The 16458-nt window shown below is 36.6% G+C and overlaps 1 protein-coding gene across 10 annotated transcripts in view; it reads left to right on the forward strand.

Annotated features, from left to right (window-relative positions):
• Nucleotides 1–8081, forward strand: part of LOC123875953 (high affinity cAMP-specific and IBMX-insensitive 3',5'-cyclic phosphodiesterase 8) — a 174003-nt gene extending 165922 nt beyond the window's left edge. For all 10 annotated transcript variants that reach the window (XM_045922069.1, XM_045922070.1, XM_045922071.1 and 7 more), the window contains 7 exons: nt 3576–3668; nt 3899–4150; nt 4709–4925; nt 5455–5636; nt 6167–6300; nt 6689–6843; nt 7245–8081. In XM_045922069.1, coding sequence (XP_045778025.1) covers nt 3576–3668; nt 3899–4150; nt 4709–4925; nt 5455–5636; nt 6167–6300; nt 6689–6843; nt 7245–7414 — 1203 coding nt within the window. In that variant the 3' untranslated portion in view covers nt 7415–8081. The remainder of the gene's footprint in view (nt 1–3575; nt 3669–3898; nt 4151–4708; nt 4926–5454; nt 5637–6166; nt 6301–6688; nt 6844–7244) is intronic.
• The last annotated feature ends 8377 nt before the right edge of the window (nt 8082–16458 follow it).

Genomic DNA, 16458 nt, shown 5'->3' on the forward strand with positions numbered 1-16458 from the left:
TTCCCGTTGACCTAGAATCATAAAATTTGGCAGGTAGGTAGGTCTTACTGCACAAGTACAGGAATAAATCTGAAAACCGCTAATTTGTGGTCACATCATTAAAAAAAAATGTTTCAATTTTCAAAGTAACATAACTATACCAAGTGGGGTATCATATGAAAGGGCTTTACCTGTACATTCTAAAACAGATTTTTATTTATTTTTAATAGTTTTTGATTTATCGTGCAACATGTTGGTAAAAATACCCGAGTACGGAACCCTCGGTGCGCGAGTATGACTCGCACTTGGCCGGTTGTTCCGAGTAAAGTGCGCCGTTTTGCGACCAATTAGGTACTGTCGAACCACCATCAAGTTGCCATAATATTATGGTCCCACAGTATGGCCCGCACTCCTTTATCTAGACACACGAAATTTTCGGCCGTTTGAAAAGCGATTCATTCCTTGGAGAGTTTCTGGTTCGTTGCATTTTAGAACATAATTAAATTTTAGTCCAAGAGGTGATGGTGAATATTTTTTTTTAATTTTTAGCCTTGACAGCGCAATGTGTTGTTAAGGAGGACTTTCAAGTCGAGAATCAATGGCGTCAGAGGCACCGCGTCAGTGACGCATGACGTCACAACAGAACGGCCGGATTGATGTACCTACAAAATATGTAGGGAACGTCATTCGTCACTGTCTGTGACGTAATTGTCTCCGCACTTAATAAGTAGCCCAAGCTTTATATTCAAACGATTGTTTAGTAGCAGCTACTTATATTAATCGAAAATTGAGATTAGATTGATTATATTACGAAAATACATACATACATAGACTGCTAAAATCATAATCCTTCCTTTCGGCTTTGCCGTAGTCGGCAAAAAAAGCACAGCATAAATACTTACATAGTGCGAGGACGCCCTTTCTGTTTGCGGACGACCTAATTACGGTTGCAGTACCAACCTGGGAATCTTGAAACACCTGATCCATTTCTAAGCAAAATATCTACTGATCAGTATAATTAATTATTCGTTCTTCCAGTTTGCTCTGTCTAGATATTTCAGTCAACCAACTGTAAAAAGCTTACTGTAAGCTGTAAGTAGTCTTTAGGCTTGTGATCACATCTACATTTGAATTTTTAAAGTATTTTATTTTATTTTATCGGGAGTAATTTTTCGAAATAATTCACGCCATATTTTAGTTTCGCATTTAAATATAAAATATCAATTGGCACGTAGTAAGTTGCTATCCTATGCCATTCGTTTACTAGCTCTTGGACTAAAATTAAATTCCCTTCACGGTATAATGAACAAAGTACACCACGAAACTCGTAACTCCCGCTATCCATAGATCTCTATTTAAACTTTCCAGTTAAAATCTCGGACTTTATTTAAATTAAAGGGTTAATTTAAATCTGAGTCAACTTTTACCGGAGTTGAATAGCCTTTTATACGAATCCAATCTTCAAAGTTTGATTAAGTATAACAGGTAGGTTACCTTTACGCTGGCTATACACGATCAAGTTTACCGTCAAGTTCGCAGCAGACTTGATACGGGCGTTCAGTCAACTGATAGCCAGTGTACATGATATCATGCACACTTGGCCGTGTATGGGTCAAGTGTGCATGATATCATGCACACTTGGCCGTGTATGGGTCAAGTGTGCATAATACCATGCACACTGCATACACCGTCAAGTTCACTGGACGCTGCTATAGCTACCTGTTACGACCGCCCAGCATGAATTACAGAAATTCCAACGACAAGCATGCCTCGCCATTACAGGCTGCATGAGTACCACACCTACAACAGCACTTGAAATTATACTGGGGATCCCGCCCCTGTACTTACAAGTCAGAGAAGAAGCAACGCTCGCAGCCTTGAGACTGAAAACCTCAGGTCTGTGGAAAGAACAGAACACAAGGCACACTAAAATTCTAGTGCAAAGCATAACAAAAGAACCACGCCTGGAGTGGAAATGCGATAGAACCAGGAAAAAATACATACTGGACAAACCATATAGAATAAATCCAGAGATAAACATAGATCCGAAGCCAACACAAGATGCAATAGAAGTGTACACCGACGGATCCAAAACAAAAACTGGCACAGGAGCAGGGGCCTACTGCCAAGAACTAAACATGAGAATAAGTCACGCACTCGGTAAGGACAACTCTGTCTTCCAAGCAGAGTGTGTAGGCATTACAACTGCAGCCATAGCAATGGCAAACCGACAGGTAACAAATTTTAAGATAAACATTAACTCGGATAGCCAAGCTGTTCTTAAAGCCTTGGCTAGATTTTCGACAACCTCTGAACTCATACAAGACTGCCACAAGGCTCTGGAAACACTCGCCATGTCGAATGACATCACCCTACGGTGGGTCAAAGGACATGATGGGGACCAGGGAAACGAGGCAGCGGACGCATTAGCACGCAAGGCTACGACGCTGAAGGTGACAGGGCCAGAGCCTATGGTACCCATACCCTTCAGTGAGTATAAAACTTGGTTACACGAACTAACACTTAAAGAGCATTCTCATCTATGGGCAAACGCAACTGACTGCAGGCAAGCCAAAGAGGCTTTCCCTAACATAGATATACGACAAACTAACAAACTACTCCGCCTGGACAAAGGTAAACTTAGGAAGGTGGTGGGACTCATAACAGGGCATAGCCCACTAAACAAACACCTTTTCGTTATAGGTGTTACCGACAGTCCTCTGTGCAGGGCCTGCATGGAGGTCGATGAAACACCGACGCACGTGCTCCTGGAGTGTGCAAGCGTAGCAGAACATCGAGAACGCCATCTGGGATCCCCAACCTCACTTCATGAAGCCCTCGGCAACCTGGGCGGTCTACTTGGCTTCTGGAGCGAGCTTGGATGGCTGGAGTGAAGACTTCGGCGGGGAGGGGCAACGCACGCACAACAGACGGAAACGTTTAAGTGCGGAAACCAGCCCAGAGAGAAGAAGAAGAAGCTACCTGTTATACTTAATCAAACTTTGAAGATTGGATTCGTATAAAAGGCTATTCAACTCCGGTAAAAGTTGACTGTCGTGAATCGTCGGCGATCATAGAAGTGGCTAAAGCTGGATTTACACGGTTCGATTTGCACCTATTAAAATAAAATTGTGGTAACAATCCTTCTTCATAAATCAAAATTTTCAATTCCAATTTAATCAAAATGATTTCTATCGCTCATCTCTAATTTACCTTAGATTAAGTTGCAAATTGACACTTTCTTATGGTCTTTTATACACTAACGCTTTAATACCTACTAAACAATGTTATGTAGTGATATGAACATTTTACATAGCGTTTCATTTTTATAGAAATCTAGAGTTATTATTTATCGACCTACATAATATAAATGTACCTATGAAGTATTTTAGTAAAAACTGTAGTCATATTATGTTTCATAGTACTATTTGGTTAATCTAGTACCTACCTAATGTAGTTTTAGTTATAGATAGTCAACACCTAAGTATATATTTAATATTATTTTTATTTATAACCAGGCGAACACATTATTTTTAAGAAAAAATAAGTTTCCATGGACTTCTACTACGATATAAATTATTTCTTTTTTCTACTAGCAAGGAGCTCCAAATGTCCTGTCATCAAGAAGAAGCAGTAATGACTCCACAGTTGTCAGGACTCAAGCCAATAGAACCAATATGAAACACAAGGTAAGCATTAGAAACTATTTTTTTAACGAGTGTTAGCCATGTTAATTGTGACTAATACTCCCCCTTTCCCCTCCAACTAAGCGTAAAGCTTATACTAGGATTGTCCTACATGACCATCACGGTCAATGGAAACTCAGGGGGAAGGTAATCCCAAGTGCGCATCCCTTAGCTATTTTTACAAGTTGATCGCTTAGCCTTACTACGGCATAATAAAAAATGTGTATTTGCAGACCACAGGTCAACTCCGCGAACTTTTAGACACGGCCCTAAGCTGGGACTTCGAGATCTTCCGGCTAGAAGATTTGACCCGTGGCAGGCCGCTCACTCATTTGGGCCTCACGCTCATGGGAGGAAGGTTCGATGTGTGCTCCACCTTGGAGTGCGATGAGAGGACGCTGCTCCATTGGCTAACGGTTATAGAAACGAATTATCATGCAGTAAATACGTACCATAACTCTACGCATGCTGCTGACGTTCTTCAGGTGAGTTGCGTTGCCTTTATTTACATTTTTACTGGGCACTGGGCAAGTTCCCACAATTTAAGGTTGGCGGTTTTGTTTGCCCGAACCGGAAAGCGCAGCATTGGAAGACTGGGTGGACAGATGTCAAAATAGACGCAGAAAGGCATCCTAGAGACCTATGAACTTACCTAGGAAAATCAAAGAGTTAGAGTTCTCACGGGATTTAAAAATAATGATTAAATTCACGTGGACGATTTTGTCTGGTGGGAGGTGGGTGGGAGGCTTTGGCCGTGGCTAATTACTACCCTGCCGGCAAAGCCGTGCTGCCAAGCGATTTAGCATTTCGGTACGATGTCGTATAGAAACCAAAAGGGTATGGGTTTAATGAAAGCTGCCATACGCCTTCCAGGTTAGCCCGCTTCCATATTAGACTGCATGATCACTTAGCACCTGGTGAGATTGCAGTTAAGGGCTAACTTGTATATGAATAAAAAAAACTTTAGTCATTCATTTCATTCATTCAACAACATTGAGTTTCAGGTTCATTGTTTAAAGAGTACCTACCATATCATCTTTCAGGCCGTAGCATTCTTCCTAGAAAAAGACAGGCTCAAAATGGTACTAGAACCGTTAGAAGCTGCAGCGGCTTTGATATCAGCAGCTGCACATGACATCGACCACCCCGGCACCTCGTCCGCCTTCCTCTGCAACTCGCGGCACTCCCTCGCGATATTGTACAACGACATCAGCGTACTGGAGTCCCACCACGCTGCTCTATCCTTCAAACTCACTCTCAGTAAGTAGACACAAGATATTCTTAGGTTCTTATAATTATACTTATAGGTGATTAATTGCTCATAATATTTCAATTTTACACCAAACCAAGAATTTGAATAACAGCGATGACTAAGAAGGAATGAGAAAAAGGCAATATAGCCTACCCTATTAATTTTGGTAACAATGTTTATCAAATACTTAACAAAACCGATTCTGTAATTCATACCAACCCCATTTTGCAGAACACTCGAAAACTACAGTTACTTCTTTAATGGCCAAAATTGAACCTTTGCTGTTTATAAATGAACGCGCACTAAGCGGCTAACTGGTTCTTGTACCTATTTAAACTCTTTATCTATCTGTAACATATCCAGACGAACCCATAGGTTCAACAATGTTTTTATAAAGCCTATAGACATTAGATACCTAAGTATGTCGTTTTTAATTTAGGAAAGGATTTAAACTTGATCATATAACATCGGATTTATTTTACCTTGGTCCGAGATTTGTAAAGACAATCTTCCATATACATTCTACATTATCCCTAGATGACGATCGCGTGAACATATTCAAGAATCTCGACCGCGACACGTACAAGTCGGTGCGGCACAACGTGATCGACATGATCCTCGCCACCGAGATGACCAAGCACTTCGAACATCTCGCCAAGTTCGTCAACGTCTTCTACGCCAAGTCTAGCGGCAGTAAGGAGGACGGCATGCAATGCGATGTGAGTTTTTCAATACTATAGTTTTATTACACTGCAAATTGACCAAGTACATCGGAGACCTAGCCAAGTTCGTCAACGTTTTCTACGCCAAGTCCAGTGGCAGTAAAGAAGACGGTATGCAGTGCGATGTGAGTTATTTCAATACTATAGTTTTATTACACTGCAATTTGATCAAGGACTTTAAACATCTTGCCAAGTTCGCCAAGTTCGTCAACGTCTTCTACGTCAAGTCCGGTGGCAGCAACGAGAACGCCATGCACTTGCGAGTTGTTTCAACCTGTATATTAGTAGTATAAAATAGTAGAATAATGAAGTAATAACGCAATAGTAATCTACTTCGTATTTGTTCCGTTATCCAATCGAAATCTTTGTACGACTTATGTTTATGTTAATGCACGCTGTGACTGCCCGTAAGTGGAGTTGCATAAGAGCCCTAGAATTTAAGGAACAACATGTATAATTTAAATGTGTAACTCTGTGGGCGGTACTATAGTAAATAAATAAATAAATAAATCTTTTGCATCTCACAGGAACCCTTGTCATTGGACACAACAGCATTGACATCACCAGAAAACGTGTCCCTAGTGAAAAGGATGATGATCAAATGCGCGGACGTTTCTAATGCTTCCAGACCACAAAAGTTCGCCTTTGAATGGGCAAGAAGGTTAGTAGCTACTTCAAATAAAAACCTTTGGTTCCTTGTCCCCCAATACGGGAAGGCAGGGAACCAAAGGTTTGATTTGCTACGAGTATAATCCGCTGAAACAGACAAATCAGTATGGTGCACCATGCCACATGCGATATACACCACCCGCCTTCCCACTGCTAAATATACAGGAAAAGCCAGCCACCAAGCAAGCACCACCACCACCACGGAACACCACGCAGATTCCCCAAAAAACATTCGATGCACGTTTCTTTCCAACACCAGGGCAAATTAAGCTTTTGGTTTCCTTTTACATCAAAGACTTCGCCTGCCTCTATACAACATAATGGGCGAATATCGCAGTAGTAAAAACTCACGACTGAAATGACAACTTGGTTATTTTCAGGATCGCAGAGGAATACTTCTTGCAAACGGATGAGGAAAAGGCCAAGGATTTGCCCGTGGTGATGCCTATGTTCGACCGCGCTACTTGCTCCATCCCGCGCTCTCAAATCGGCTTCATTGACTACATCATCATCGACATGATGGAGGCTTGGGCTGGTAAGATTTATCCCTATTTACTTACTTATATTTCTTCAATAACAGTGCTCTATTGTTTCTGCGCAAGCTTATCTTACCTACATTACCTTCATGCTTATGCAGGACTCCAATTTCTAAATCTTTCTTCTATAATAATCTATCTACTCTTCATTTTTATACCGAATATCGAATGCATTAAATCGCTAATAAAAAAAAATCATCCGCAAGAGTCGATTCCGCAAGAACATTGTCAAAATATTTTGGGAGCCACCGAATATTACAAGAAACAACAGAAAAGAAGAACAAGAAGAAAGTCATATAAAAATTATTTACTAGTACCTACCTAAGTTTATTTGACAAAATTTCATTTTTTTAATTCGCTTTTTGAAGTTTAAATTATAACAGCTGTTATTTTTTTGTAGCTTTCATCGACATCCCGGAGCTAGTGACGCACGCCCGAAGCAACTACCAACGCTGGCGTGAACTGGACGAAGCTGGAGTAACTACCATAGCTGATGTGAAACGTGCTCAACGACAAACCGCGATACAAGCACCACCGACCACGACCTCAGAACCCACCGCTGAAGAATAAACCAGCATTTGGTGACCCCAAAAAAGATGGAACCAAAAGTAAATCCTGCTTTTGCTGAAAGAACGATTCTGATGCATGCAAACTGCATTAATTCAGACGATTTTAAAGGAGATGATCATGTATAGATAATTGCTAAGCTGGTGCATAAAAATCATCTTGACCTTTTACTGCTAAAACAAAGTATTTTACTGATATTGATAGCAGTAGATTACTATCAATGTCAATGGAGGAAGTTTTCAGCATGGACCTGACAGACTCAATTTTGCGTGAAGGTAATATCATCATCACTTTTAATAAAGTTTGGCGATTGGTAAAGGAAAAGAAAGAATCTGGAAGCTTTTGTTAGTGGAACATCAACAATTTGTATTTGAACATACCCCCGATACTACATACCTACAACAGATTTAACTGTCTACTATTGACAAGGACAGCGCTATTCGTAAATCGAGCGGGCCAAGGACAACGCTTTACTAATACTACTAAACGTACACTTACGCAGGGGGAATGACTGTTGATTCTTTATGTAAGAAAGTAGCAGTATTCTTTGATTTGAATAACCAGCAAAAAGCCAAAGTTGGATCAACAGTAAAATATGAATTGAATGGATAAATCACACTACGTCTGTTTGCTGTTAATTAGATAAAGGAAAAAGGGTGCGTAAAAATGCCAAAGTGTGCCAAAAAAGTGGCCAAAATTAACAGATGCCACATAATATGACCATTTTCATTCATGTAGAAAATAAATTGAATTTGACGCTCAGGGAGAATTTGCTTCCTAGCATTACATTTGGACGTTAAATTTAAAAGTCTGAAATGGATCACCGGCGTATAGCCCCAACGGATGTATCCGATAATACGCTTATTTTATACCTATTGTATCCGTGTTGAACTGTATTGTTAGGTACCGTAGGATTGCTCCAATTTGAGGTTAATTTTTTTTTGTTCAGAAGCTGTAAGTTCGTATCGTACAGAATATGGAAGGGAGTCTTTAGTTGTTGTCATTTAGGTACCTACAGGATTAAAAAAGCTAAACATACAATTTCAGTAGTAGTCCAGTCGTTTGGTAGTAATTTTCGAAACTCAGGTAAAAGTATACCTTTACCTGAGTTTCGAAAATTGATGATTTTATAGATTTCGACGTGCTCTTTTCGAATTTTCACTTTGCCGACTTGTTTTTTTTTTTTTTTGCCGCACGAGCCGCCATATTAGAAAAATGGCATCCAAAATGTTTTTTGACTCTCCTATTCAACTCATTGAACAAAAAAAATATGACAAAAACTAGACAAAATTTCCTACAGATTATGTTGTGATCGTTTTTTTTTTTTTTGTAAAATGAATAGTTTTACAGTAGGAGCTAGAATTTTCGTAAAGGCCTTCATACTCAATGGCTCACTAAACTCAAATAATTTCTATACAATTTATAAATTGACCCCAAATTGGAACATCCTTTGTCTACAAGTAGCAGTAGATAATATTGAATCCGATGTTTATTAGTGTATTTATTGAATCGATTTTCATTGATATAATCGTCGTCTTACTAAATGTTATCCAGTGTATGAGATGTATTACAGTTGCCATTTAGACGGGTATTTAATTTGTTGTTTAGGTAAATAGTTAGTAATATAAAAATCCGTGATACAGTGCCATATAAGATGAGTAGTTGGCAAAATTATGACGTGATAACCGACGTTTGGTGCCGTATTGTAATAACTACAAATATCTGGATTCTGGAACGACTAATTCGCATTTACAATAAATAAAATTGTTAATAGACGGAGTTATCACGTCCTACCTTTCGGTAGCATGGACGAATAAAAGAGGGCGGACTACTTGTTGCTAAGAAAGTATTGTTAAGCACTATAATGGCGGCAGTGCAAGTATGTGTGAGTGGAATTAAACAAGTGTAATGGCGGCTGATCGGCTTATTATTAATGTGAATGTGTGCGTGACACCTTGTCATGCTAGGCTGGTTTATTTGAGTGCTTCGTGGTGGTATCCAGCGACAATCCGTCCGCCCTTTTTAAATCGTCTATGTCCGGCAGTGACATTTTGGTAATTTTTAATCCTCAGTAATCACCACCCTCACCATGACATTATCTTTGAACGGGGAATCTTAAAATACACAATCGGGTTCTACATAAACAGCATGAAATTTCTCAAACAGAGAACAGAGTAGTCAAAGTCAAACGCTCTATGGAATATGTCAACCTTATTTAGAACCTGTGATCCTGCCGCATATCACGAACAGGTTTATCAAACTACTTACATCATTGGGAAAGAAGCGCCATAGTAGAATATTTTCATAATTTCTTGGCACGTTATAGGTTGCTTAATATAAGTAAAAAATATGGCATTGAAATACTTATTCCTGTTTACATGATTAGATTTCTATTAATAACTTGTACTATTATATAGGCAGTAGATCAAAACTCTATAAACATAAATTGGTCCACGTAATTATACACTTGAGCTTTGAGATGAAAATTCCTATTTTTGTATGTAACTTTTATAGTACCTATACACCGAACCTTTCGGCCTCTTCATATCAAAATTACCAAATTTTCGAGCGTTTTAACAACTTTTTCTAACAAAACACACTTTTATACTACCGTGCCGTTTCGTATTCATTTCCTCGGACAGCTACGTTTTTCACCTTTATACATAACATCAATTTAAATAAATGTTTGTACGTCATTGTTTAAGAGAAGTAAGTAACCCTACTGCGCTCCCCAGCGCTTCCCATTACTATTCATACAAACGTAGTTTATTTTCATTCGAATATAAACCAATCAAACTCAATCAAATTTTGTACACAAAGTGTCTATGTACAATAGATATCCGTAGTTGTTCTACTAGTTTAAACTTTAAACATTTTTAAACTTATACGACTTATACATACAAATCTTCGAGTCTGTGTAACTTTGAAACTACTCATTTTTACGGAAATCTGACAAACTACACTCGATGACGCTTCTAAGCAGTGTCTATAAAACTTTATAGAGTTTAATTGGTAAATATTCACATGAAGACCAAATTAAGTTTGTAAGGGGCGCTCTAGGAAGCGCTCTACGGAAACTTCTCTTAACTAGGTATCGAAATGTCGCTTTTTTCATGTGTGCATATAATATATATGTATATTAATTTATAACTATACCTATTTATTCGAGTAAGATTCAACGTATTTATATACTAAATATATTATATCATTAATATAAAAAGTAGAGATTTATTCGTCTATATGACGCTGGTATTCATAGTTATTTATAAAATATAAAGTGTCGCTAATAAATACTATTTCTATTGTGGTTATTATAATTACGCTTTCTTGTGCTCAATGTCAATACATAACGGTCTAAATGAATGGACATAGGTATGTTACAATGTATTTGTGTATTCTGTATATCCAATGTTTAGGTACAATAGATTAATTATTATTTATAGATATAATGTTGTTTGGAGTGTGCGTATGTACTTACATTGAAAGCTTTCTATATTATGTACAGAAGTCGGTAGCAAGCCAATGAAACAGTGTAGGTAGGTACATTATATTTATGGAAACTAAAATCGATTGAACCGATTTTGATGTAACTTTCAATGGCGTAGGGACCAGAATATTAATGTTCTGTTTGCTTGTTAAAGCTCGAATTAAGCTGTTTCCTGACTTCTGTGCTGTATAGACATGTGAAAAATATATAAATTTTAAACAGGTGAAGTCACCGACATCTGCTAGTTAAAATGTGTACAGATTTTATCCCCCATTTGATTATTTAATTGTAGATCGTGGTGTTCAATCTCATATTAATATTAAAAATATGTACCTAACTTGATTGTGTGTAACTGAATATTAAGCTCTGGTCAAACACAACTCATGACGGCGACCACGCGCAGCATCAATACGCCATACACTGCCAATCGCGACGCTACTGTTACGTTACGTACCTACTACCTACTATACTGCCTGGTTCTAGTAGCTAGGTTCTTACAGTCGAGCGGCACTTTATCGACTGGGATAACTGATTCTGTCGACGGGATGGGGGCTATCGTCGCAAGTCGGCAGATGTCGTCATCGTCGTCATGATGACAATGATGTCTGCAGTACCTTTATCGTCGATGAAGTGCCGCTCGTGTGTAAGAACACTTATTCGGCTGTAAATCCCCAGTTAGTCTCGGGTTGAATTAAAAAAATCAATAGTTTTCCTGTAAAAAAAATCAGTAGCAGCCAGTTTGTGGTATCACAACCCCGGAAAGCACATAAAGCTGCTGGTCTTACGCTTTACCTTTTTCCGATCGTGTCGTAATGTCGTCCATGTCAAGAAAGGATAAAAGCCACCGTCGCGTGATAGAACATTTATATTTTATATAACTAAGGGTTGGAATTTTTTAAACAAATTTTTAAAACAAGTGTTTAGTATGTTATTTCTTAAATTTAAAGAAAAAAGCAGTTTCAAAACATGTCCTAATCCTGTTTTACATAAAAATGCTATGTTTTCTTAACCGTTTTTCCCAACCCTGGTTTGTGTAGAAATCCTTATAAGCTGCTGCTGTGACGCGCCGTTTCCGTCAAGCATTGCATCTGACCAAAGCTTTACCAAATACATATACGTTTTACGCCTACTAACAAAGTATATGACCATAAAATAAGAATATTAATTAATTTTAGTTTCTAATTTTACAAAATTATTCCGGTTAGCTAGTTAGCTCAATTTTTTGTCCTTGACTGTCTTTACAACTAATAAATGTTTTCTATTGATTAAAAAAATCTCCTCTGACCTTGAAATTGAAGTCGTTACACTACAGAATTGAATTTTATTGCATTCAAAAAATCATTTTCCGTAATTTTGTTAGAAATCTTTAAAAAATGTAAGTCGTGGGAATAAGCTAGATAAAAATTATATCTCTTTGCAATCAGTATTCATATTTTTATTAAATTCTAGTAACCTACCTATTTTCAAAGTTTAGAGGAGCTATATTTATTTACCGTAGGGTCAATGGTAAAGACAGGCGGCCTGAATTTGCTGCAATTACAAAATGGCAGTGGCTTATAGTCCAAATGCAGCAAACCGTCTACGTCCAGTGTTGTCTCTTATAAAGGGGAATTAACACAAATCAATCAATTTTAGCTAAACAAAAGCGAAGATAAAATCACCAGAGACCCAAAGGAGGGCTGACCAATAGTGACCCCCGTTTCCGTCGACCCTTATGAATAATTATGTGCGAGCCTTTAATATTTAACGTGTAAATTAAAATAATATTATCTTAAAACGGTGCAAACGCATGGGTCCAAGAAATGGATTAGAGGATGATTATCCAACATTAATGACCATTCGCTGGCGATCGAAAGACATTCGTAGGCATTCGCTAATCCATTCTATCACGGACCAACGAGTGCCAACGAAACCTTTTTGTTGGCGGTCGTTGTAACGCCCATTATGTTCACCACAAATTAAAACTTCCTTAACTAATAAAAGTTTTGTTTTACATGTAAGTTTTTCAAATTGTATTAGAAGGAGGGCTGGACCCCTTAATACATGAATGTGAAGCTATAGTTACCATTGTTGTGAATTTTATAAGCTAAATTATATGAGCTAAACCCAGGGCCGCATTCAGAATTTAGGCTAGGCTAGAAAAAACGGTTTGCCAGCGGGATTGCTTTTATATAGAGATGGCCTATACCTACTATATAGTCTAAAGAGTCAAATACATAAATGCGACCCTGACTAAACTAATTAATCAATGTTATCTTTAATAAATAATAAATCAATGGTCCTAACACTTCAAGGACTAAAGTAATTTATTTGTATTTCGTCGCTTTATATTTTAACTTTTAAGACGTCATTGATGAATGAAGTGATGAATGATGACTTATTAATTTATTTACTATACATTTTAATAAATAGGTGTGTAGACATTTTTAAGAATTATATTTAAAAGCGATGAAATTTTCATAATACTTACTTACCTATTTATGTACTTTTGCTTTAATCTGACTAAACCTTTGAACTATTTGAAATACTCAAAGATAATTTCTATCAAATGTTTACTATTTAAAGTACAAGATCAGAATAGAACCAGAATCTGCGTTCATAGTGAACATTCTTATTGAATTTGCAAAAATGTGTCATGTTATTATGATAAATGACAAATTGACATTTTGTTAAGTGTTGTGTAAATAAATAAATACTTACATTTGTTTAGTTTCATTTACATTTAAATTTTGAATGTATCAACCAAATCCTTCCTTGCATTCTCTTATCCTGAGATTAATAGAGCGTACTTTGACTTTGCTTAAACTTAAGTTTCGGTTAAAACGGGATAGATTTATGCAGCAATAGAACGCTGTCTTGTTTTAACAGTCTCAAGTCTAAGCAAAATCAAAGTACACTCTATAGATCTGGCCTTAATACCCAGAAAACGTGCGTGAATCCTGTTACAACATTCGCAAATAATGTATGTAGTACGATTATTATATTCTCTTGTGTGCGTAACTATACATACATTTGACCTGCCAGTTCGGACTATCAACGAGAGAGAAATAAAAAGTATCCTATGTATTCGTAGATAGCCTATATCCAGGATATAAGCTATCTGCAGAGATAGTTTGCTTTCTGGAACTGAAAGTGCTAAACCATTTCAGCGTTAAATTATAAAAAGGTAACAGACGCATTCACTTCTGTATTAATTATGAAATTATGTGTATAATATGTAGATATTGGGCTGCAAAATAAAAAGACGCAGTTATCCATCATAAAACATTTTATTATAAACAATAATTAAAAAACATATTTAGACAAGCTGCCTCAGAACAGAAGGCTTTTAACGAGACCTCAAAAAGCAAAAAAAAAGTTAAAATTAAACCATTAAATGTCTCGATTGATTTTAAATATACTTAGGCGTGGCCCGTTGTAAACATTCGCCATATTTAATTTATGATGACGTCACATGCATGTCCTTTCTTTGAAATCTAATTTTCGAAGTATATTTTTTATATGTAAATATAAGTTGATTTAGTGGATCTCATCAAAAGAATTCTGTTCAGAGCCAGGCATTATAACATACAATTCCAACATTGCTTTATAAATGCAATCTAAATACCCTTCTCGCTCTCCTATAGTAGGTATATTTGAGACAAAACATAAATAAACAGCATCCTTCACAAAACTAGACTAAGCATAGAGAAACTAAAAAAATATATTTGATACAAGTTTTTGAAGGAATAGCATGAGATGAACTTTTTGAGTTTTTACTGTATTAGGCTGAGATCCATAGAGCGCAGACTTTGCTCAGACTTAAGACACTGTTAAAACGAGACAGCGGTATACCGCTGGCATAAATCTGTCTCGTTTTAACTGAAACTTATCTATAGCTTTCAACTTAAGTATTGTCGAGTACCTAGACCTATTTTTAAACTTTTGGAAAATTAAGTACCCACATTTATACTACCGAGTTTTATTCCACAAAGTTTACACCAGCTGTAGATGAATGGACCACGACATTTTTTTCGAATTCTATAAAAACTCATACAGTAAATGTAATTAGTAATTTCGTCTTGTTAAATACATAGCTATTCCTTTTACAATATTTATTTTCATACTTATCAAAAACAAATATTAAAAATCCTACATTAAAAACTGGAATGAATATTGAGATTTTCCTTTCAAAGAAAAAATAGGGGGTTTTTAATAAGATATTTAAATCTGTCCCTGTGTTATTACTTACATAAATTCAAGAGTCAATAAATTAACCTGTAATTTTTTTTTGTAAATCAAGAAGCAACTAAAAATTAAAAAATGATACAAGAATAATTATTAAGAATATCGAAAGATTAGAAATGTTTACTTACTTTTTTATAATTATATTATACAGTCCATACAAAATGACTTCTCACGCGCCATTTGAACTCAATGGGTCAAGTGTGATGTCAAAAGTACAGTTCACCTTTAAAATAATGATTAAAATCGTACTTTTGACATGGTATTTGACACAGAGTTAAAATGGCTCGTGAGAACTCATTTTTTACGCATTATACTCCCAATTTTGTAAACAATTTTAATTTGATAATAAAAGTTATAACATCAAAAACTTTAAAATTCAACTTTCACGATGTCTCTCAATTGATACAAAATGTTACATACAGACTGTTACATCTGTATTCTGTACAGGTCTCCTTTATTCTAAATACATAATAATATATGATAAATACGTAATATTAAGTAAATACTTATTTATATCAACATACCTAATTCCTTGGAATCTATGCAGTAATTACGTTGTATAGAAACAATGACATTATACCGTAGATACGTTACGGCGCGTATAAAATCCGTGCTCGCTGATGAATAAAGACATAAAATACAAAACACACGAGAGTAAAAGAGAGAATGTGACCCAAATACGGTAGGCAGTTTTAAGTCTTCACTTTATACGCGCATGACGTAACGTATCTACATACTTATTTTTTCATAAATATACAAGTTGTAAACAGAACGCTAGCAAAAACTTAGCGTTATTATTATGCTACCTAAACTCAATCAAATGCCAGTAGCCTTAGTAAATAAATTGCCTTATTTTGTAGTTTTAGTGATTTAGTATTTTTCAAACCCGCAATGTATGGCATGCAATTCGAGGTAATGGCCCCACCTACGACGCGGCACTTACTCCGAGTGGCCTATTTACGCAACGTCCGTTGACCTCTAGCGTCAGTCAGATGTTTTATTTGCAATATATTGTGAACTTTTAAAAATACATGCTTTTTTGTGGTATCTTATCAGTAATCATTAGTACCTGTCTTCGTTTTTGCTAACGTTCTGATTGCACTCTGTAATTGTCATTGTAGTGAAACCGATAGCGTATAGTACGAGTTTTTGTTACTTTTATTCGCTAGCATTGACGTAACAATATTTTTGGTTGGGTTTCGGGTATGATTATGTAGTATAATATACAACAAACAAATCCCAGACACGAAGATCTCTATTTTATAGACATAAATATAATAATATTTTACCTTACATTCAGACCTTACTAAATATGTGTGTAAATAATCGGATT

The sequence above is a fragment of the Maniola jurtina genome, chromosome 20 (genome assembly GCF_905333055.1).
Source record: "Maniola jurtina chromosome 20, ilManJurt1.1, whole genome shotgun sequence".
In the NCBI taxonomy this organism is placed as follows: Eukaryota; Metazoa; Arthropoda; class Insecta; order Lepidoptera; family Nymphalidae; genus Maniola; species Maniola jurtina.